The sequence below is a fragment of the Pezoporus wallicus genome, unplaced genomic scaffold, assembly GCF_028554395.1.
Source record: "Pezoporus wallicus isolate ANWC-B61680 ecotype Strahan unplaced genomic scaffold, APGP_CSIRO_Pwel_v1 contig_1876, whole genome shotgun sequence".
NCBI classification, from domain to species: Eukaryota; Metazoa; Chordata; class Aves; order Psittaciformes; family Psittacidae; genus Pezoporus; species Pezoporus wallicus.
In genome coordinates, this window is record NW_026638337.1 from 1235077 (window position 1) to 1260278 (window position 25202).

The 25202-nt window shown below is 37.0% G+C and overlaps 1 protein-coding gene across 2 annotated transcripts in view; it reads left to right on the forward strand.

Moving 5' to 3' along the window:
* The window catches only part of B3GLCT (beta 3-glucosyltransferase), a 53039-nt gene that overhangs the window by 20609 nt on the left and 7228 nt on the right, over nt 1–25202 (forward strand). For both annotated transcript variants that reach the window (XM_057410406.1, XM_057410405.1), the window contains exons 5-11: nt 5233–5309; nt 8906–9017; nt 13194–13330; nt 14613–14676; nt 17846–17977; nt 18956–19025; nt 24183–24296. In XM_057410406.1, the coding sequence (XP_057266389.1) occupies nt 5233–5309; nt 8906–9017; nt 13194–13330; nt 14613–14676; nt 17846–17977; nt 18956–19025; nt 24183–24296 (706 nt within the window). The remainder of the gene's footprint in view (nt 1–5232; nt 5310–8905; nt 9018–13193; nt 13331–14612; nt 14677–17845; nt 17978–18955; nt 19026–24182; nt 24297–25202) is intronic.

A 25202-nucleotide genomic window follows, 5' to 3' on the forward strand; every position in this document is an offset into this window, starting at 1 on the left:
TCTGAGATTTGCATTTGAAAATGCAGCTGCTCACTTTTGGGGCTTCAGTGTTTGGGTGCTCCACTTCTGAAATGCTTCTGAACTCTGATCTGTTGAAGGGTGGTGTATCTTTAAGTTCTAAAAATCAAACCTTCTGAAAGCATTTCAGGAAAAATGTACAAAATTAGTATTTAGTTTTGAGCATGTATTTCAGGGTGATAGTCTTGGATCTCTTTAAGGTTATCTTGCAGGACTTCACAGGTTTTACAGACTTCTTATCTTTGCTTTCCTTCAGCCATTTTCTTGGCTTTCTGACTTGTTTGATCTCTTTCTGATATGCTCTTACTTCTCATTCTGAAAAGGTACCAGAATCCTTTTGACAATTACTAGGCTTTATTATTAGCAAAATTGATGTCTAGCCCATTAACTGTTGAACCTGTGAGTTACCTATGCTGTAATGCTAGAAGGTGAATAAGATCATCTTCCTGTAATAGATACTCAGTAGATTTGAAGGAATGTGTAAAAGTTGGCTATTTCAGCACTAATGAGATCTTTTAAATGCTTTAGCAGTGATGAATAGGCTCCTCTTGGCCCTATCTTACACATCATACATTGCTGTTATATAGCTGCTTTCTCCTAGTCAAATGTGGTAATTGCATTGATTTTTTAATGGAGATAATGGGACCTGTCACCTCACAGATATGGCTTCTCATGTCAGGGCAAAATATATACATGATATTGGGAAGTTTAAAGTGCTTTAGGCAGAGGTGCTCCTCTCAGCCTCTTCTGCAGCAATCTCTGCATGCATAGTAGGATCAGAATAAAACCATTTCACTAAGGTATATTCTTATTAGAATAGTATAAGAAATTGATCTGAAGTTTCCTCTTCCATTGTGGCTGCTGTGTGTTATGCTAAAATTGCTCAGTCATCTTTGAATAGAGTGCCATATTCACTGCTGTCATGTATATGTGAGACTAGAATTTCTAAATCATCAGTTTTAAACCCTTAAAATCAGTACCTGTTGACATTTTAATATGTTCTTGTAAATTCTCCTGATCATTTATGCTAGTATTTGAAATACATCTACTTGTCGTGGTTTAAACCCAGCCAGAGAGCTGGGTTTAAACCACTCACTCCCCCTTCTTGCCCTCCCCCCACTCCCAGAGGGATGGAGTATCGAAAAAAATGCAAATCCCCCCGGGTTGAGATAAGAAGAGTTTAGTAACTAAGGTATAACACAAATCACTACTGCTACCACCAATGATAATAATGATAAAGGAAATAAGGGAAGAGAATACAACACCTCACCACCAGACGACCGATAACTTGCTCCCCCCAGCCTGACCAAGCACCAACCAATAACCTCCTCCAACCCTGCAGTCTCCCAGCCCTTCTGGGTAGCTCCCAGTTACATCCTGGGCATGACGTGCTGTGGTATGGAATACCTCTTTGGTCAGTTAGAGTCAGGTGTCCTCTCTCTGCTTCCTCCCGGCTTCCCCTCCTCCCTGGCAGAGCATGAGGCTCGCAAAGTCCTTGGCCAAACTAAAACATCATTCTTATCAGCTCTGTTCCCAGGCCAAAAGTCAAAACACAGCACTGCACCACCTACCAAGAAGGAGAAAAATGACTGCTACTGCTGAACCCAGGACACTACTGAATTTCTTACTTGTGGAAGTTTTTTCTTCTCCTTTTCTCTCCTTCTTCCTTCTCTTCTCCCTTAGTTAGAAAACTTACTTTAAATTTACTTGGTAAGAGACTGTTGGGGGAAAGGGACCTGCTGCCCCATCTGTCAGATTAAGTTAGCTAGGGAGGTGACTGCTTCAAACTTGGTATCAGTGAAAGACACTCGTGATTTATTTGTCTGTTAATATGAAAATCTACTAAAAGATGGAAATACTTAAAACTTTCTATGAGGCTAAGAATTTTTGTGGATAATTGCAATAAATTGAAGGATAATGAGCTTATATTGTTTCCATAGACTAAAGAAAGAGAAGGGCAAAGGACAGGTAAACCATTGTCTGTGTGAGTATATGATACACAGAATTTGGAAACCATCCAACCTGTTCCAGTGCCTCACCACCCTCATAGTAAAGAACTTCTTCCTTATATCTAATCTAAATTTGCCCTCTTCTAGTTTAAAGCTGTGAATTTGTTGTGTTAAGTTTTCATTGAGAAAGATTTTGCTTTTAAGTAAAAACTTACTTTACACACTGATGTTACCAGCCGCAGTACTAGAATCCTATCTTAAACACATTCTAAATAAAGAATCTTATTCAAATCGGTTTGCAACATAATTATTATGGCTCACCGCCAGTGCCTACTTTCAAGAATAATAGCTGTGTATTGTATACCATGTGTCTTGTCTTTTGTATGATTGCTTTTTTTTGAGAATTCTTATAAACCGAGCTGTGAGGACAGTATTCCTCACTGCTTTTTATCCACGCAAGTGACAAGCAAACAAATGGCACTACTGCAGTATATTGTTGTCATTCTAGACTACTGTCTCATTATATGTATCTCTGGTAGCATTTATTGTAATAAGCACTCAAAGCTTTTCCATATTTTTCCACATCTTTTTGTCTTGTTACAAAATATAACAATTACAGGTTTTGGAGACAGAAATACATAGTAGTAGAAGGCTTTCTTTTTGATGATAAAATAAGTTATTGTGTAAGGATTAATATTCCAGCTAACTGCCTAAAACGTCACTTCTGATACAAATACTGTAACTCTTACCAGGCCATGAGTGGTTGGATCTAGCATGCAAGCATGCAGGAGACAGGACATTGGTTGTGCTTTCAAGTATATTTTCTGTCAGCGAACTTGTGTTCTGAGGGTTTGAATATAATGCACCATAGGAAAAAGGAATAAAATTACTTCCTGTTCATGAAAACTCCGACAGTTCTTTTGCCTCTGAAGTTATAGTCAAGAACACTTCAAATCACTTTCTTAAGCTGCAGTTATTCCCTCCATGTGATTGGATAAATGCTTCTATCTTTTCTTTAATGTAAGATTATTTGAGAACAGGCTTGCACACAGCATCTTGCTCTTGATTTAAGAAAGCTGAGTACTGCTATGGCCGTTCCCTCAACCCTTTGAAACTGCATATAGTACATTAGGAAAATTTGTTTTTTTCTAAAATGGTCTTAAAAAGTGTTGAAATTATTTTAGTTAGATTAAATTTGACTTGTGTCATGTGTAAAGTTAATACGTGCAAAAGCATATGGGCTCTGTAACTGTGGAAACAATTTCAAGATAAAATATACCCTGTACTGTATACACAGGTTGAATGCATTTTTAGGAGAGTTTATGAGATACACAGATGCAATGTAAAAGTTATTTATCACAAAGTTGACTATCTAGCAACCCCTGAATAAGCTATACTGCACATGCCCTTTCATTCCCCAAAGCTTTTTTTCAGGTGCTTTTTGCCTTTCTTCTGCCCTAGTACTGAAGGTAGAATAAATAAAACAAATAGGTCAGATCAGTTCCACTAGGTTCAGAGTGAAAATGCATAAAATGAGAAAGAAAAAGCCACAGAGATCCTCTTATATTTTTGAAGAGGCTATTTTAGTTGTACAGTGTTTGTTAAGCATGTCCTTTATTAAATCAGAATTGATGCATTTGTTAGAGATGTGTGGAAGGAAAGGGAATGTGCAGGATGTAGTTTTTTCGTGTTTTAGAGGAGGTTGGGTAGAGAAAGGAAGCAGGCATATGAGAATTTCAAAAAGAAAGATACTTTGCAAGTATCAGATTAGCTCAAGAAAGAGCGCTTTTTCTTTATCATCACTCCTTTGATACGCACAAAGGAAAGACTTGGATATTTTTTGTTGAAGAGGAGATACCTGGGTGTATGGTACAGCTACTTAGATTATGTAATTTACTTCATACCTTTTTGCGTGCGCTAATGTTACTGGTATCTAATACAACTTCAGCCTTTATTGTGATACAGATATTTAATGTATTATGGTTAACTATTGTTATCTCTGTCAGGCTCCTATTGTACATGAAATACATGGCCACATACAAATACTGCATAACTGCAGTGTTTGTATGCTTGTAAAAACAAATGTTCTTGTAAAGACAGAAGTTTATGCTTTTGTCTTCCTATCTGCAGTCTTGTAAACAAATGTATTTTTATGGTTTTACCATGAAGTGGGTACATTTTATTGAAATACCAGATGTTGAGCATACTGTTACTTAAGATTTGCCACTTTCACTAAAATCCTCTGGATGCCTTTGCTTTTACAGTAAATTGAAACTAACCAGAAACATACTTGATAGATTGCTTGAACTAGAACCATAAAGCAGAATTGCTAAAATTTTAGATGCAGGTGAATATCCTGTTCCAAGTTAGAGTTTTGGAATTGTTTCTTTTCAGTGTGGATCATTCACAAAGCAGAAGTAATTTTGAAACCAGTAAATTGTTATTTTTTGATTGGGTTAATGCACTTCTCAGAGACAGTTATTCTTTAGAGCCGTAGAAAGGTTTTCTTTAGTCTATCCCACTTTTAACATGTATTATAAATTATAAATTTATAAATTAAAAATTTGGTTTATTAGCGAGCCATGTTAAAAGGGTGTTTTCTTAACTACCCCAGAATGATAGCTTGCTGCTAGACATCAGGATCTGCCACATCAGGGAGATTTAAAATCAGAAAAGAGCAAAGAAGTGTATGAAAAGCTTTTTACTCTGTAGGAAGCCTCTTTGATTTTTCAGGAAGAAAAAATGCTAACTCCTCATTTTGATTTTTGCGTGAACCCATGGGGTTTTGTCATGATGTTACTGTGACAGGTCAAAGCTGAGTTCAGCAAAGTAAAGAGTATTGGAACTCTCACACAAGCTCTGTGTAATGTGATTGTCCAATGGAAGCTTCTGTAGAATACCCTACATTATTTGTAAGTTTTTCTTTACAGTATGGGATTTTATGATATGGAGAAGAAATGAGTGTGCTGTATTGCTTAATTGTTTACAGGGACCTATACAAAACATTTAACTTGAAGTGTGTTAGCTTTATATCTAATACAGAATTAAGGAATCATGAATTGGAAGAAGCACTTTCCCTAAACTGCAGGCCACCATTGTTTCATCTCATCCAAAGTCACCTCTTCTGCAGGGCTGCTTGCTGGTAAAAAAACAATGAAGAACTAAGTAATCATTCCAGAATAAATTTTTTAGATTAGTTGGTGTTTAGGGAAAAAAGAGTACATACAATTCAAGTTTAATGGGAATATTTTTATTTTTCTTAAAGGAATTACCTACAGTTCTGCTTATTCATCAGATGAACGGGCATGAAGGTGCATGGACAATATTACCTTTAATGAGAGAGTAAGTCTAGCAAATGCCAGTTATTATCAGAAGGTTTTTGCAACCAAGAAAATAAATGTTAATTACTCAGACCTCTTTTTTTCATAAGCAGAGTTTTTGAATGAGAATTGAAATCTTCATTTGCTTACCCCTGTTTTGGTTTTCCAAAGCAATTTTCTGTTAAATTTCATTACATCATAGGAAGCTATTTTAAATGAAAAAACAAAAATAATATAATGTAACTGAACAACTACGTTCAAATCAGTGTGTTTTTTTAAGTAATTAGGGAAGTAAACTAGTCAAAAGAAATACCATTTTAAAAATATTTATTTTCCTGTGTGGTCCCCAGTTCTCACAGAACGTGGTGTGAGGTATTTCAAAACTTTTGACCTTTCAGAATATGTGGCTGAATGAAGTGAATAAATATTTTTTCTTTTAAAAATAGATAATAATACCTATTTGGGGATTCTATCTTTTACTGCTTGCAGTATTTTTAAGAGGTAGTATTGCCTCTGTAGTGAAAAGGTGTAGGTTTCGAGATCTAAAAAGAAACTTATAGGGCCTGTTTTCATCTTAGTATAGGCAGAGAAGGCAGATAGTCTCAAATATCTTTTCTTCTTAGTTTATGCAGGTGACTCCAAGGAAAACGTGCTCCATTTATATGGTAGTGTGTAGTAAACTGTCAGGAAACAATGATTCTTGTTTCAGAAAGTTCTTAAGCTCCACGGTGCCGAAGGCTATCCTTTGCCTAAAACTTGCATTTGAAATTGATGCCAGAGGCTTTAGAGCCTCTTGAGGTTTAATTTAGAGTTACTCAGAAGGTGTTTCTGGTTTTGTTTGAGGTTTTTGCATCAGAGTGGTTGCAGGGTAGGATGCTTTTCCATCTACTTTTTGTTGCTTTTTGTGTGTTTAGAAACATTAAAGTAGTGCTTGTATAGTATCTTCGAGAAATATGTAAACTGTGAAAAGAAGGAAAAGGAGAATTCATGTAAATTGAAAAACTGAAAAGATTATGTTCCAACTATCAATCATCTTTGGTTTTCCTTCTAAACTCCTGTCTCAATGACCTAGTAGTTTGTCTTCTGAATTATTTATGTCTTAGTGACAGGATTTACAGTTACAGTTCTTACAAGCTAGCAAAATTCAGAAGCAAAAATAGAAATGCTCATTTGTGTGATAAAGCAGAAGAAATAGATTTAGGAATCAGAAGAGGAATCTTAAGTAGAGATTTCCACCTTGAGAATTCTGGAATATGAAGTTCTTTGTGTCTACTGTTTTTCTTATCACTTTTGGCAGAATGAAGACATGCAGTAGTTTAGAAGTATGTTGATGTTGTGAGACTTGTACTATTTTCTCAGTGGACAGAAGAGGAGGAAGGGAGATCAGCTCATTCTGCAGCAACTGATGGTGCTCAGAATTGTGAATTAAGATGCATTCTTGTCTGAAAACTGCTTTCAGAGAGTGGCTTTCCTCAGTTCTGTAGTTGTCAGCATTTTTAAGGAGACCTCTGAACAGTTAAGACAGTTCTTAAGTCTTACTTCTTGGACACATGTTAACTTGGATGAAACACTCTATTTCAGAATTTGTAATAATAAAACGTCGATGGATGTCTTACAATACAGTACCCTTACTGTCTCCAGAAGGCCCACTACATTTCTTCTCAGTAACCATGTTCATTAAGCAGAGAAGAAATCCATTTTTAAAAGTTACTAACCTAAAACTATTTTTTATGCGAGTACCTCCAATGACTCCTTGCAATCTGAACTCCAAAGTTGTGTGATATAAGGTCTATGTAAGACTCTCTGCAGGCCTTAAATACTTAGCCTTGAAAATTGCTCTGTTTGTCCAACAGTAGCTAGAGGGACAGATCATTCTTTTTGTAAACTGTATTAGCAAGATGCAGTAATCGTTTTTGTCAGGGTCATTCTAGTGCTTTTTCCTTGCCCTTCACCCACCTGCTTTTATGTAAATCTAGATATTTCTCTCCTGAGCTCTAGCTGAGCAGAAAAGTGTGAAAGAGAAGCCTTCATCTTCACAGGGCACTGAATACTGTACATATGTAAAAATGTGATGCTCTTTCTGTACTTGTTTGGCAAGTTTTAGAACAAACAGCTAGGAATTCTCATTCCCAGCTGATCATAGCTTGTTTGCTTGTCTGAATGGGAAAGAGTTGCCCAGATTTCAGTGTTGAGTACAAATGCCATCTCTTCAAACATCTCTCCTTCCTTCTTCCCCCAGCTCTTATTGCTGAGCATGATTTCAAATGGTATATCAGCTACTATAAAGAAAATTAACTCTATCGTAGTCAAAACCAGGCTGGAATAGGACTTGGAATCATAGAATTGTTTAGGTTTGAAAAGTCCTTTAAGATCATAGAGTCCAACCATTAACCTAACACTGCCATGTCCACTACTAAATCATGTCACTAAGGGCCACATGTACATGTCTTCTAAATACATCCAGGGACAGTGGTTCCACCGCTTCCCTGGGCAGCCTTTTCCAGTGCTTGATAACTCTTTTGGTGAAGCAGTTTTTCCTAATATCCAATAAACCTCCCCTGGTGCAGCTTGTGGCCATTTCTTCTTGTCCTCTCACTTGTTAGATGCGAGAAGAGACTGACCCCCACCTCACTACAGCCTCTTTTCAGGTAGATATAGAGAGTGATAAAATCTCCCCCTGAGCCTTCTCTTCTCTAGACTAAATGCCCCCAGTTCCCTCAGCTGCTCCTCATCACACCTGTGCTCCAGACTCTTTTGCAGCTTCACTGCCCTTCTCTGGACCTGCTCCAGCACCTCAGTGTCTCTCTTGTAGTGAGTGAGGGGCCCAGAACTGAACACAGGATTCAAGGTGCAGCCTCACCAGTGCCCAGTACAGGGGAATGATCGCTGCCCTAGTCCCACTGGCTGCACTATTGCTAGTACTTGTCCCAGATGAAAAAAAAGACTGATCTATTTTAGCACCTGGCAATCACCTAGTCCTTCTAGTATGTAATTAGGAGACCTGCAGAGGAAGGTACCACATGTTCTAGCATAAGTATTTCTCAGATAGTAGGTTTGGTTTTTTTGTTGTTTTTTTTTTTTTTCAGGCATATACCATTCCCTAAAACATAAAGGATCCTATCACCCTGTTTTACTTATTTTTGCTGACTTACATTTCTGCTGTTTATTTTCTTTCCGGTTATGAAAGTAGACAGTGCTGGATGGGGAAAAATCTATGATGTTCATAGGTGCTAATTTCTTATTCTTCTCAGATGATTTGTTTAATTAAATAAGTGTAAAAGCTAAGTGAAGGAAACTGGACAAGTGAAGATTGGTTTGTTTGTTTTTTCCATCAGGGCATCATGAATTAATAAGGCTTTGTTTTGTTAAATAGTGGTTAAAGCTGAGAGGAGTGGAGAAACAAGAAATGAGAATTTTCTGAAGGACTCAGGAATCCTATATTGAAATTAGTTAACTTTGAGGAAGGTAGGGGAGTAATTCTAAAGTAGTAGTAAAAGTTTCTGTTTCTGTGTAAATGAATAATTGATTGCAAAGTACTTATATTTAGGGAATATGGGTTGAATCTGTCATCCTCTTCATAAGCTAGCACATTAATAAAATGTTAATTCCTTTTGTTAGCTTCTCTGTTACCTATGGTAGGAACTCCTCATGGATTTTCTTCTGTGAAGAAGATACAAGAATACAAGTTGCAAAGCTGCTAGAAACACTTGGAAGATTTGACAGCTCTAAGGTGAAATAAAAATTTAGATATTTAACTTCCTTTTGAATGTGTTTGAATTGATTTTTAGATGAAATGTGGAATTGCTTGAAGCAGAAAATTATAAATACAGAATTTTAGAATTTCTAGTTACTAAACAGTTTCTGTGATCCAGGATTTTATAAGACTACCTGGATGGCTCAGAGCTCCAAACATTGGAAAAGATATATCCAAAAAAAACCTACAACACGGGGATATATTTCTGTTGCTGAGTCTGAGAGTGAGCAAGGTATTCTAACATAAAGCAGTATGAGCAGTATATCTAGCTGTTGAACTGTTAAAATAGAGCAAAGATTCCTGCTGTGGATAGCCTGAAAATCATATGGTGTCAGTAAAAAGATGAATATAGTCTGCTGTGTGGTCCACTCTCCACGTTTTCCTGTCTGTCATCAAGTTCTCATTATTATCAGACAGAATGACTGATGTTAATTTGAGTAACTGACTGTTTCTGAACTGTCTTGTTAATAAGGCAGTTGTCTTTACCTGCTGGAAAAAAAAAACACCTAAAGACTCGCAGAACATAAGACAAATACACCAAGGAACAAAGTAAACTTGGCAATGCAACTGAAAGGTGTTAATGTGCAGAATTATCAGTGTTAAGAAAAAAAAATCAGTTCTTTGCCTGGAATAAAAGCAGCTAAAACCTCTTGTGTGGAATATGACTTGCCTCTTTATTGTTACCCTGACTGAGTATTTAACTCTATGTCAGGTCTCACTTTAGCATTTTTACTTCTTTTGCAGGCACATGGCCTTGTGTTTTCTCACAACTCTTTTCTAAAATGGTAATGATAACTCAGAGATCCTACATTGTTTACCACTGTCTTCAAAATGGCTGACTGAATATATGCAGGCCTTTGAAATATCTATTTCTGTTTCAGAAACACCTACTTCAGTGTTTTCAGAATAGAAACATGAAATTTTTTTTCTAGATGCTGCTTTTATGCAGGTTGTAATCTCTCTTTGCATTGCATATGAATTCTATTACAATAACAAATTATGTTCCAACCTGCATACATAGTTAATTGTCATCTTAGTGTAACAGCCCATAACTGATTCCCATAACAGCCTGTATGAAGTAGTAGTTCATCTGTCAAAAAAGTGAAGATGAGTTAGACCAGAATGGGTACATTCATTATTCATTTTAAAATGTCATCAATCTGCATAGTAGAATTGTGGTATTCATTGATCACCATAAAAAGTCTACAGTGGGGCATATGAATAGTTGATGAATCTGCAGCTTTTCTATCTGGATATATAGAGATTAGTAACAGAACTATTGAGACCGTTATGAATGTAATATTTTGAGTGAAAGCATGATAAGAGGCCGTGGAGAAATATTTAGAGAATGACCTGCTTTGACAGCCAAGGACATTATTGACTGCAGTAAAACTGAAGAACAGTGAGGAATGCCTGATTTACATAAAGACCTCAAGGCAAGCACTCAGGTGGTGAATTATATCTGAACATAAGGGAACACTTTTTTTACCATGGGGGCAACCGAGCATTGTCACAGGTTGCCCAAAGAGGTTTTACAGTCTCTATCCTTGGAGATAACTCACAAGCCTTGTGGACATGGTCTGGGGCAGCCTGCTGGATAGGTGGCCCTGGTTGAACAGCGGAGGTTAGACCAGATGATCTCCAGAGGTCCCTTCCAACCTCAACCCCACTGTGATTCTATGTTTCAACAGCAGATGGATTCAGCCTGTGCTTTCATAATGGAGAACAGCGGCAAGGTTAAACCAAATTGTATGTGCCACTCCCTGTCACCCTAACAGGGTGATAGACTACAGCCACAAAGATATCCAGAATGAGTAAACCAAGCTGATGGTCAGTAATGACTTAGTAGCTGTTGATACCTAATGGGTATACAAGATCTGTCTAAAGAACAGTTAGACTTTGAGAATTGTAAGAATTCATGAGATGTTGTAGCAAGATGCAGTGAGAATTTGACAGATGATATCTCCTGCCCTCTGCATCAGACACAAGTCTTGAACAAATAAATTCAATGCACTGTCTTGGTATGTGTGAGTAAGTAAATACAAAAGAGAGTTGTAAAATCAGCTTGATGAGAAGTTAGGTGAAGTCACCTCTGCCCTCTCTGAGATCCGTATTGAGTTTTGTTGCATCACATTCCTTCAGCTATTAGTTCAAAGTTTTCTAAAGACTTTGGAGTGTTTGTATTGAAGGTAGGTTATCTTTTCCATTTTTGAAACAGCGATCCAGTGCAATAAATCACATTTTTTAATACACATTTTTATATATATGCAATTTGCTTAGCACTATTCCTTAAATTATAAGTTCCTTTGCATATGATGAATTTAATCTTGTAAAGCCAGATTTGACCAATTCCATCTTGTAAAGCAGAGATTGATTTGTCCTACATTTCAGTGTAGCAAATAAACAATGTTATGACCAAAAAAGCTTGGAAAGTATTTGCTGTCACCCAGAATGACTTCACTGTGATTTGCGGCTTAGTATTACCAGAAATAATATTATACAAAAGCCTGAGGTGGGTATATGTATGGGTTTAATTTTCTGTGGTATGTAGAGAAAGGAAAGTAAGGTTGGCTTTTTTCAATCCACAGACATGCCACCTGGCAGCCAGGCTGAGTCCTGGCTGGTAGCCATGGTCTTGCCAGGCTGAATGTCCTCTGGGCATCCACGTGTGCATGCTCCCACCAAGCTCAGCCCATTAGTTTTGGTTTTAGGTGTCTCCTGGTGCACGCAGACCTCTCTTCTGTTATTTGCTGACTGCTGCACCCTGGGCAAATCTCACTTGTTGCTCCTTAGCTGTAAAATTTAGCACAGTCTATATAGCAGTATCTGCTTGGAGTTAGAAAGATGAGTACTGAGATACATGATCCTCTTGGGCTTAGACTGTTTTTTGGGGGGGCTGGATATTTCTGAGGTACTTCTGCTTGAATATTTTCTCTTTTGCCTTGAATTTTGTGCAAATTATTTATTTCTCTCATGTGAAGTGTATAGAGTGGTGTATACAGTGTATGAACTGTGCTAGTGCCTTGAAAGAATTTTTCATTGTTGTTAATAGCTGCCCCTTTAAAGGAGGGGGAAAGTCAAATATGGCAAGGGAGTATGGAGAAAGAGAGTCTTTTGTGAAATAACAGTTGCCCTGCCTTTGAATCTCTTTAGTGTTGAATTAATGGGAACTGATAAATTGTCAGGAAAAAAGCTTAAATTACTCTCTTAACGCAAAGAACTTCACACTTTAAAGATTTAATGTAATCATTAGGTGATTTAGAATTCTGATTTGTGGTTTATACTTCTGGCCTGAAAAGCAGTTTATATATATTTATGTATTTAAAATTATATAAATATAGATATATATTCTTTTTTCCCTTCATTGCAGTCCCTGTTCTGCAAAAATAATGGGGGTATACTTGTTTTATATCCATTCTAAACAGAAAGATTAAGACAACTAAATGGCAGTATTGTTAAAGAAGTAGTATTTAAGTCTGTTAATAATTTCAGATATCGTAGAGACAGTAGTAAATTCTTACTGTTATTTAAAACACTAATAATAATAATATTGCTTTATTTTTTAATTTACAAATGTATACTTGGGACCTAACTGTTTTGAAGATCAAGATATTTAAATTGCATTTGCCTTTTAGGTTCCTGAGTGTAAAAGAGGCGAGACAGATGGAAATTCAAAATGGATAAAGTTCCTGAATGCAATGCTTTTGAGTGTCTCATCTAGTCAGTAGTCAGTTTGGGCAGTCAAACACTGGAACGAGTTGCCTAGAGAGGTTGTGGAGTGTGTTCAAAGCATGGCTGGACAGTCCTGGGCGACCTGCTCTGGCCGACCCTGCTTCAGCATGGAGATTGGACCAGATGATCTCAAGAGGTCTCTGCCAACCTCAGCCCTTCTGTGATTCTGGGGTTCAGTGTTCTTTGAACAGGTGGAATCCAGGGCATATGCTGGAATTTGAAAATACAGTGTGTATTTGAATTCAGAGAATGCTTTTAGTTTCATTTCTTACCAAGTACAATTTTTGTCTGGATTATTGTGAAAAATACGCTTCCCTTGATTTTGTTTTCAGGTTTGCTTTATTCAGCATGAATGCAGTCATCATCTTCACTAAAAGGATGCTGTAGATGAACAAAATTGTTTCCTATATTCCTTTACAGGAGTGGTTTTTAGGTAAAGCACTATATGATGAAGAATCTACAATAATTCACCATTATGCCTTTGCTGAAAATCCTACAGTCTTTAAATTTCCAGATTTTGCTGCTGGTTGGGCACTTAGCATTCCACTTGTTAACAAGTAAGAATTGAATTGTTAGTAACTTCTTGTTTACTGATAGTAATTAAGAATGTTCAATTTACACATCTTTTCTAGACACTAATCAATATTATTTTAATGAGTTATGATTTCATATGGATTAATATTTTCCGTAAAAGATGAAGGTGTTTCTGCAGAACAGTTGAAGGTCTAATTGCTGATCATGTAGATATGCAAAGTCAAATTTTAATTTGAGCTGTCTTTCAATTGAAGTTGCTGTTTGCAGTTCAGAGCCTACACTGAGCTTCTGCTGCTGCCACCCTTATTATGAGCATCCATTCTGATACGTGTAATTCTAGTTTGGCTTGAGGAACAAAGGTGCATAGCAAAACATTCAACCAGGCACAGTAATATACAGCGAGCTCTGGGTATACCTACATAAGCTTTCACTATAAACTTGCCCAGAAAATACTCCTTTGATAAAATTCCATTTCTTCCTTATTGTACACATTCCAAGCATAATTATTATAAATAAACACTTAAGAATTCATTAGTAGACAAGGCTACAGAAATAGATTTTTGTATTATTGCTGTCCATGTGATTTATTTCACTTCAGTCTGCCTATCTAGAAGTTAATGTCATGTCAGCTAGTTAGTAGTTGTCTAGTACTACTGGTCATTCAGCTAGTTCAGTACCATCTCATCATTTTAAAATTCTCCCACCCACAGCAGTTTTATTCCTGGGTCTTAGAGTGACTACATTGCCCTCTAGAAGTGTTTCTCATGCTATAGAGGCAACCTTGATATTTATTTCAGATTAGATGCTTAGTTTTTAATTGAAATTCGAAAAGTTCAGAGATTTCAGAAGTAGAATGCATCTTGCTGTAGTGAGGAAAGGTATTTTCACAAATTGAAGGTGCCTAAATACTCTTCTTCGGAATACACAAGAGAATATTGTCTGAAGTGTGAGATGCTGATCAATATTGAGCTTCAAACGCTCTGCTGCCTTTAATCTGTTGAAAATATTATGTCAGACTCTCTATCTACTCCAGATGAGAATTTTCTTCTTAGGCAGGAAGAATATATCAAAATGTGTGTGCTGAAAACTACTATTAACATCATCACACTGTGATGAGATGAGAGAAAAAAAAAAAAGAAAAATATAAGTTGCTTCTTGGGCCATAAATACAAAAGTAGGATTTATTTTTTCCCCTTCTAAGATGGTCACTAATACCAGCCACACTTTGCTGCATACACTAGCGACTGATTTTTTTTTTTTAACTGTGGGGATTTTTAATAAATTTCCTTATCTTTAATTGTATAGGCTTGCAAAGAAGTTGAAAAGTGAACCACTCAAATCAGACTTTACAATAGATTTAAAGCATGAGGTAAGTAGTGGTGTGATGAAATTAAAAATGTCTCAAGTCTGTATATTTGAATGGTCATAAATGATAATGGGAATAACAGTTTTTCTTAGACATTGTTAAAATGCTTGTGATGGCATGTTTAATTTCTTTCTTTTCCTTTAGAATATTATAACATTTTAAAATTATGTTTCAAGCGTATAAGAATTCAGTAATAAAAATGCATTTATAGGTGGAATACATACATGGTTGATACATTACTGTATCTTCTAAGGCTTGCTCTGTGAAGGAGAGAGACTTCCAATGCATCAAGTGTAAGCTGACATGAATTCCTCAGGTATTAGACAGCCTCACTTATTTTCTAAGTCAGACTGTAAGAGCTAAATATGGTGGAGTTTGGATTCACTAATCTGAGGAACTAACTGCTGTGTAAGCAATGAAATCTGCAACTGACAGAAGTCTAGTATATATGCGCTTTTTTTTTGCCTCTGGTTTGCAGCAGCCTTAAACGGTAGCTACTAGGTCTTTCAGAGGACAAGTCTACTGAAAGGAACATGAGAAGAAAGGGTGGGGGGAAGAATTCTTGGCAAGAATATCAGTGCCACATTTTCTGAAGGTTTTTTTTTATTATTTTCTGCCTTCAAAATGTCTCTGCAGTGCAAGGATTTGTGCTGTCACCAAAGTGAACTCCTGAGCAAGGGTGGAAGGGGAGAACGATTGCAATAAGCTTGGTGATTTTTGGCCTGAAAATATGAGTGATATTACATTTCTATTAATCTTTTAAAGCTCCTGAAAATCAGCTATAAATCGTGGTTCCAGCCTGGGGAAAAAAAAATAAAAATCACACCTTACTTAAAACTACTGCTTCTGTTTCAGGTCTTTATTCTAGAATGGTTATAACCCTCCTAATTGGTAGGGCATTTAAATGAATTTGGGTTGGTGCCAACACTATTCTTTCACACAGTTTCCCCTCGACTGATGTATTTCTCAAAAGCAGTTGGACACCTCTCAGCTTTCATTTTGCTACATGAAACAAGCCAACAAGCTGTTTCTTTCCTCTTGTTAAGGTTTTGTATAAATGCAAAGCCTTGGGCTTCACACTGCTAATCTTCTTATTGTAAGTTACCTCAGTGTCATTTGTGTATTCCCAATATTCCAGTCTACCTCAGCACTTACCAAGCCTCTAAACATAGTGTCGTGTAAAAAAAAGAAAAATCACTGGCAGACATTCCTTTTATGTGCCACAGATTGCTTAGTGAAGAACAATTGATCATTTGACTAGCAAAATTACTTCCATCCACTTCTTATTCTGCTGGAAGTTCTTTGCATATGTTTCATTTCAAATTTATTGCTATTGATGACCTAATTCAGCCCTGTAGTTATTCTTTCTGTGCAGTCTTGTGTGTCCCTAGAGGCAGTTCCATTTCCCCCTCATTTATTTTATAAATCACCATCTTCTCCTTCTTAAATCATCTTTATTCTATGTCCTTCTTGTGTGAGTCAAGATTGACAACAAATCAAATTATATAATCTGTGATCTTTAATGATTGTGTATAACTTTTAAATTTATGAAGGATGATAAATGCTTCAGGAAATGTTTTTGCTTGACGGAGTCCTAATGACATGTGCTTTTAGTCCTTGGTATTTTATTTTGCTCTGTATCAGGGATTTTTCACTTTCTCAATCCCTGTTTCTTATATCCATAACATTTATCTCACTGTAGAGCTGGAAGCTTGCAAATACGGTGAAGGTTTTAGTCATGCTTCTGCTCATTTGTAGATTGTTTTTTAGACTTTTTGTAATTGTACAATATATAGGAAATTCACTGAGGCTTATGCAAAACTCGAAGTGAATATGGGATTTTTTTGTGGATCTAACATTAGATTTGAACTAGGACTAAGACTATTTGTTTTGTTTTAATTGTAAATACATTTCCATTGTTTTAGGAATAGTCTGTCATCCTGTCCTATAACCCAAAATGGCATTCTCCTTTCACCTCTCTTCTGAAATATGATAGCATTACACCGTTCTAAGGCTTTCTATTGAAGATTTCATTATTCAGTGGGAAATCATAGCACATTACGGACTTTCATAAATAATTTATGTTGTTACAGTTGTTAAATACACTTTGTGCTGAAGGAGCATTGCTGCTTTGTTGGTTCATGTGACAGACATTAATTCTGAATAGCTGAAATCTGAAGTGGTACAGAGACAACTGAGTAAGCGATCAGGAGCACAAGTAGTGTTCCCGTCTATTCTTCCAGTTGCAGGGGATGATGGGGGAAGAAAAGCCAGCAGATCAGTAACTGGTTTTGATTGTGGGTCAGTTTACATGACACCAGACCTGCTGGTGGCAGGTGGGGTACACCTTGTCTCAAAGGGGTAAAGGATTTTTGCACAGTTGAGGTTTTCTGAGGATGTAGAGACCTAAATGAGATGGGCAGGAAAATAATCATCTGTAAGAAGTCTGTAACTGGTTTGGTGAGTTGGGCTTGTTCAAACCATATTAAAGCTCTTGGTTTGCACTGCATTGTTCTGAACACTGGGGAGAAGGAAATATTATGCCCTCTTAATACTAGCTTAATGATCACATTATTTACTAGAAAAGGAGCTGAATTCTGGCCCTCAGTGGATGGAGGTGGTGTAAAACTAACTGTTCCTAAGTAGGTATAAAACAATGAAAAGGACACTGATTTTTCATTTCCTTTAGTGTGTGCTGAGTCTGGTCCCATATTCCAATGAATCACTGAACTTTTTTTTTTTGTGTGTGTGCAAGAGTCACTGGAAATATGAGTAAATAACATGGGAAACAGGAATTAGAATTAAAAACTGATTTTCCTCCCTTGGAGGAGCCCCATTCTCCCTGTGCAGTAGAGTCAGGCTCTCCTTCACCACACTATGAATCTTCTTACTTTTTGTGCAGTAACTCAGTTTCATGAGGTGTGAAATAAATTTTAAAACTTGACTGGCTAAAGAATTTCTTTTATAGCAAAGAACCCCTTATATCTTGCTCTAGAAATGTGAGCAAGATATAAGGTATGCAGCTAGATAATCAACTAAGGGGCAAATCTTTTACAGCATCCTGTATTTTTCAGTTTTCCTGTTAAGTTTACCCTGTAATATGGTTTCTTTGTATACCCTGAGAATTTTTATCCAGTTTCATTGCTAACATAACTCTTTTCTGTTTTGATAGATTGCCCTGTATATTTGGCAGAAAGGGGAAGGACCACATCTTACTCCAGTGCCTGAGTTCTGCACAGATGATGTAAACTCGTATAAAGTCGATAATTGTGCAACAACATTCAGTAATTTTCTGCCACTTTGTGTAAGTACCATATTTTAAATTCAAATTGCTTAGTAAAAGTAAAACTGCTACTAAAATGCATAAAACTTGACTTTAATAATCTCAAACCTTAAGAAAATGTTTTTCAATAAGTTAAAAAAAAAAAGTTTGTTCTAGCATTTATCTATTTCTGGATGTGATTTCAGCCTTCTGTGGCACAAGATATTTCATGGCAAACAAATACTGCATATGCCTTAATGGGTCTTTTTACCACAACATTTGATCTGTGCATGATTTATAGAATATTTCTTCTTACATTTCTGTGAGATACTGAAGTATAGATAATCTTTTTTTCACAGATGGGAGTCTAAAACTTCTTGAGGCTAAAGATAAAATGTAATGTAGTATTCAGTGCCTCAAAGTACAACCCATCTCTTCCACTCAAGGAGAATACATTTCTGATATTATGGGTAGAGTGTTGTTAGGGGCCAAAAAGTGCTCCATGCTTCCAGGAGAGGAAAATTATAGGTGCCAAAAGGAAAACAAACAAAAGTGGCAGTTTTATTACACTTAAAGAAATTCAGAGATTTCTAGTGTGTAGCATTTAAGCTTCTTTTTCCAAGTATGATACAGTTCAGCATATTCTCGTATTGATTAATTTCAAAGAAATTAAGAAAGCATTCTTTTTCGAGACGAATATTTCTTAGTTCAACAGGTTCTACTACTCATTCTCTTTCCCCAGTGAGTTCATATTAGAATACTACATCAATGGAAAAAGTATTTTAGTAATGATATTTCAGGTATTTTAAACAACTAGTGGCCTTTATTTAAGAAACAAAAATGTACTTTCTAGTGTATTACTAATACACGATTTTACTGTCATGCTTTACAATTAAAAGGTATTTGTTTTATTACATATATTATAATAGCATATTATTATATATATGGACAAACATCCCCTATAAAATGTTAAAGGCAGAGCCTGCAGTTAAAACATGAATTTTTGTTCTGTTCATATAGGGAGAACCAGTGAAAAAAGAAGATGTTTTTGTTGCTGTAAAAACATGCCAGAAATTTCATGGTGACCGAAGTAAGTTGTTGATTGGTCAAGGTAGTGGTTCCATGCAACATAATTTCTGAAATTAATACTTAAAAACCAAGCTGATACATGCCGTCTTTGTAGCTCTTGGGACTAAATGTTTGCAGAATCCCCTGCGAAACATGAAAGCTTCAGAATTGTAACCAGTTTATTCTTTAGGTAGATTTTTTTTTGTTTTCTCTGCTATTCGGAGCTCTTCAAGATTGCTGTGAAACATTTAAAATGAAAAGTCGTGGTCATTTGATGGTTCATCGTTAGTGATGTGTTATAGTGGCAAAATCCTTGAATATCTGAATTAAAAATATGCCTAAAGTTAGCTTATATTGTTGTAAATTGGAGCTGTTGCAATAGTGAGTAATACAGCAACTATTAATATCCTTCAGTGCGTTTCCCCCAGCTAATTGATTCACTTCTGTTCCTTGTACTAGCAGTGACAATTGTGCAGTTCTGTGGTGGGTGATTTAGAAATTTGAACAAGCTGAAAGGTCTCTCCCATTCTCCCTTCCATTTCTCTAGCTCTCCTCTCCAGCAGAAGATGGAGCAGCTTACACTGTCTTATTACTTCTGTCTGTTGACAGCCTATGCAATTGGACGTACGCATGTGTTTTATAGTGCTTGGAATGGGAAATTTTGTCTCATGTAGAAATCTGGTCATCTGTAGTACTTTGTCCAAGCCATGGCCTGGATCAAGAGTCTCTCAAGTGTGCCACACTGGCATGTTTCACATGAAAATTGTAGTGTTGTTCAAGTAATGATAGTCACCATGAAAATATGACTGTGGTATCCATGGTAAAAACAACAAACCAAAAACCCCTAGCACAGCCCAACAAGATACATCCAGTAAGTATTAACTTCCTTCTCAGAGGCACAGAAAATAAACAGATTGATACTTACCTTCAGGTAATACACGGTAAGGCTCAGCTAAATTGAGGTAGATTTAGTGTCAACAAAACTTGGAAGGAAAAATTCCAAATCCACTGATTTAACAGAAGACACTCTACCTATTTGATGCCACCTACCAGTCCATTCCAGTTTACTTCTACACGTTTTGATAATAAGGAAATTCAGGAATGGGTTTATTTCCAGGAATTTACGTGAGTTTCATGTGTCCTTGAATACTCCAGATACGTAACACTGTCACCATTAGTCTTAGGGGTTGTATTTTTGCTGGGGTTTTTCTTCAAAGTAAGATTTATAGAATTTTTTTTCTTAATGTTTCTGCACTTGATGAAGGCACATTTCTGATATTTAAATCACCTGATCATAGGGCTATCTTTAAAGTAGCTTTTGACAAAACAAAATTGACTGTCCTGTAATTGGAGTTCACTGAAGAGTTCTCCTTTCTGGATCCATGTTTATTTCTTACATCAAAATTAAAACCAAGCCCCACCAAACCTAGAAAGTCAGAAAAGAACTTCAAAAAGATGGCATAAATACCTCTCGAGAAACACCTGTTGAAGACTGAGGAAAATTCTTGAACTTTCCTCACAGCTTCCAGTGTTATGAAATAGAGGATAATCTTACTCAAGATTTTGACAGATTAATGGATGCCAGCTTCAGAGAGCTCTTTTTACCTGGTAAGTCATTTCCTATTGTATGCCAAAACCTACATTAGTGCAACATTAAGGCTTGGAATTCCATGTGCAAAAGCAGCTAAATTTTACTTCAGAATTTACTTCACATACAGCTCTCCTTACAGATGTGGTATATGGTCGTATAAGAAAATTTCAAGACTGCAGACATGGGTCAAGGTTCTAGAAGTAGCACAAATAAAATATTATTAAGAGCTTAGAGCTGACCTTCTATAAACATCTCTGCAGTGTGGTTTTAAAGCTTCCATGTGATCACAGGTATTAATACATATTCATAAGTATTTGCATCAACAGCTAGTCTGAAATTTCATATAGTTGTTGTTTCTTTGAAACATATGAGTTAGAAATTATAAATTATTGTGGGATTCAGTTGGCAATAGATACTACTCTGGATGGTGACACTTTGGTCAAAACAAGCAAAGAAAAGAGAAAGACACTTTAGCTGGTGTCCCCTTGTTAGACCATTTAACAAGGTCTCGGGTCCTTGCTTCAGTGAACTTTTTCATTTATACAAAGAAGGGGAGCTCCACTGAAGAAATACAATCTTCAGTGAATTAATCTTTCAGTGGAGAAATATGATAGCTCAGCCCATAATAGCAAGTAGTTCTGTATGTTAAACCATGCTACTGAGGTTGAAGTCTTTGGTTGCAGAAGGGTAAAACAACCTTTACAGGCGTGTCTCTTCTGCCAGGTGAAGGTTGGAAGTTCTGTGTTGGGGCCTTGTTTTCTGAAAGCTTTCTGGTTTTGTTCTTCGGGGAAACTTTTTAACTAGAACATTTACACAAAATAAGAAAATAATTTCCTGCCTACCTGTCCTCTTATTCTAGCTGGGGGAAGAGAGAGGAGGGAAGTTTACATGGCATTTTCTGTCAACTAATGCCTGATTATGCAATCTTATATGATGGCATGTGACTTTTTATTGCATAGGAGGTAAAGCATTGTAAAATTCCTGGGTTTGCATTTCAGAACTCCACCATAACGTTGTATGAACATGTTTTGTACATAATTACCTTTGATTTTTTTTAATGCAAAAATTGAGAGCAGTTTTGCATTTCTTTAAAATATTTAAGAGCAATATTGGCCATTGCACAATGCTACAGAAGTGAAATTCTATTTTTCCAAATATTAAAGCTTTTCCGTTAGTGCATTGAGTTTTGGTGACTCTTGTCTTAACAGTTATCATTCAATTCACTGTGGTGTTACCAAAGTTACTGTTGATCAATCAAGGATTATAAATCCTTTGAGTCTCTGTGTGAGCAAGTAGGTAGGCAGCAAATACCAAGTTAGGTGATGGATGATTCCAGCAAGGGGGTAAAATGAGTTGTGCACAAGCATCAAAGTTATATAGCAGCAAAGAGGAGTTATACAACTATTTCCTCCATTTCAAGAACTAGTGGGTTGCCCTTGACTTGGACCCCAGGTGCTCACCTCAGTTAGGCAGAGGTGAGGAAATATGAGAAAAGGCTTATGGGTCAAGGTAAGGACGGGGAGAGATCACTCACCAATAACTGTCATGGGCAAAACAGACTTGACTTGGGGAAATTATTGCAAATCAAATCAGAGTAGGAAAATGAGAAAATGAATCTTAAAAACACTTTCCCTCCCAGCCTTCCCTTATTCCCAGACTTAACTTTATTCCCAATTTCTATACTGCCTCAGCCCCAGTGGTGCAGTGGACAGGGAATGGTGGTTGTGGACAGTTCATCACACGTCGTCTCTGCCACTCATTCCTTCTCAGGGGAAGACTCCTCACACTCTTTACCTGCTCCAGAGTGGGGTCCCTCCCATGGAGAAGTCCTGCAGTGAACTTCTCCAATGTGTGTCCTTCGCATGGGCTGCAGTTCTTCATTAACAGTTCCAGCATGGGTCCCCAGTGAGATCAGAAGTCCTGCCTCAAATCGTCCTGCTGCAAACCTGCTCCAGTGAGGGCTCCTCTCTCCATGAGGCCACAGGTCCTGCCAGGAGCCTGCTCCAGCATGGGCTTCACATGGGGTCACAGCCTCCTTTGGGCATCCTCCAGCTCCACCGTGGGGTCCTCCAGGGATGGGAATCTGCTCCAGTCTGGACCTCCATGTGCTGCAGGGGCACAGCTGCCTCACCATGGGCTGCGCCATGGGCTACAGGGGAATGAATCTCAGCCCTGGTGCCTGGAGCACCTCCTCCTCTCCTTCTGCACTGACCTTGGTGTCTGCAGAGCTGCTGCTCTCACATATTCTCACTCTTCTCTCCAGCTGCAATTGTGCAGGGCTTTTTTTCCCCCCTTCTGAAATACGCTATCTCAATACTGCTACAATCACTGATGGACTCAGCCTTGGCCAGCAGCAGGTCTATCTTTGGAGCTGGCTGGCACTGGCTCTGTCAGACGTAGGGGAAGCTCCCAGCAGCATCTCATAGAAGCCACCCCTGTAGTCCCCCTGCTAGCAAAACCTTGCATGCAAACCCAGTACAGCAGCAAACATCAAGTTAGGTGATGGATGATTCCAGCAAGGAGGTAGTAAAATGAGTTGTTCACAAGCATCAGATTTACAGAGCAGCAAAGGGAAGTTACATAAATATTTCCTCCATTTCAAGAACCAGCTGCTACCAGTGAGACCTACTGGATGGTTTCAGAGAACATAAAGCAGACTGTTAATGACAGCAGTTAATGACTGTTTCAGAGTATTTGGTCATTTAAGTCCTTTTGTTCATTTTTAAAATGAACAAAAGATCATTATTTTTAATCTGATAGTTCTCTTCCAAACACCCTGCAGAAGCTTTTGGCCTTTTTTATATTACCCATGATTTATTCACTTCTGGCTATAGTTTAAACATTCATAGAATCATTATTAGGATTTCTTATGATCAATTTTAAATGTTCATGTAAAATGGCAATCTAATAAGAAGACGATTGCTTTTGTAGAGAAATGTTAAGCATTCTTCCTTTGAGTAGATTCTCCATGGGATCAAAACTGATTGTATGATAAATGTCCTGTGAATGTCTCCAGAGACAGGTGCTTTTGAGCATTAATATGATGGTGTTGCCAGATATGATGTATATAACACAAGTGTAGTATTTCAAAAGGTGCATTTGGTCTGTTTCTGATTCAGAATACTTTATACACTGTACAGTGGATGTGCTCTTTTAAAAATGCATACTTCAATACTGGAAGTTTCAATACCAGAAGAATGATTGATCTCTGATAGTGTTCATGCTGATGTGTGCTATAAAGTCTACCATAGCAAGTGTAAAAGTAATGAATTCCTTCCTTTAGTTAGCATAAATGTAAACATCATTGTTTCAATGTAATATGAATAGAACTGTAATCATATTTTAAAAGAAAATTTATTGCTATATAAATAAAACAGCCCTGACTAGCTTTCATAAAAAATGTTTCTCTCTAAATATTGTAGACAAGGAAGAAGAATGAACGTTTAAACCATGATGCTGAATTTGAAACGTTTAAACAGCATATTCTGTGCAAAGGAATATGTCAGTTAACAAGGTGCATAAATGTTTTGATCAAGTACTTATTTTAATCAAGTTACATGTGTTTAAATGTCAACAATTGTTTTGCAGTACCAGTCGTAAAGCAGACTTGGGAAAGAGAAGCTGCCCTTATTGAATACTACAGTGATTTTGCTGACATCTCCATTCCTACTATAGATTTAGGCGTACCTAATACTGACAGAGGTGAGCTATTGACTGTTGTTGTCAGTTTTTCACAAACAACTGTCTGTAAGTCTTATGGCTGATATCTGTATTTCATGTATAGTATAAAATTTAGAGATTCTGTATTTCTGCAGCACATTTGAGCAGCCTAAACCGAAAGAATGCTTTTTACCACACACGAGATGGATGGAGAGTGCAGTTCACCTGTGTAATAAGAATGTTCTTCTTAGTGGAAACCTAAATATGCTGATATATGCCAAGAAACAAAAATTACTGTTATTACTCAGGATAAGAATAATATCTCTTGAGTTATTGACAGTCTTGAGTAACATTATCAATAGTAGCATAAGTCATAGGTTTATTTCAAAATACCTCAGACAGTGCCATCTGGTTACTGGGCATAAACTACAGCGACATTTGATATATAAATATTATATGCTTGTGCCTAGAATGTCTTGATTTAAGCACAAAAATGAAATGTTAAGATTGGAATATCTTTTTATGAAAAAATAATGTGGTTTTAATTTACTTTGTATTTGAATATAAAAAAGGCTATGGGTGTGATGGCTTCCATGAGTTTATTAATTTTAAGGGTTTTTCCTTTCATGTGATTACGTGTTCTTAGGTTTATAGTCTCTGCTACAGGCTATTACCTTCTGAATTAGAAGTGTCCAAGCTATGGCCTATTAGCTTTACCTGGCGCACTAGGTCAGTTGTTCTGATCTCTGGATTATTTGCAGCTTTCCAGCTGCCCTTGTTTTTTGTCCACCACAAGGTCTGTTACAGGCAGAGAGAGAACAGGCTGGGATTTTCATTTTCATGTCTGCAGTGTGACTTGTGCAACCAGTGGGTGCTTTCAGGAGGTAGCAGACCTTCTGGGCATGTGTGGATCCCCTGTAGAAGCTGTGCCCAGTAGTTCTAGTCACA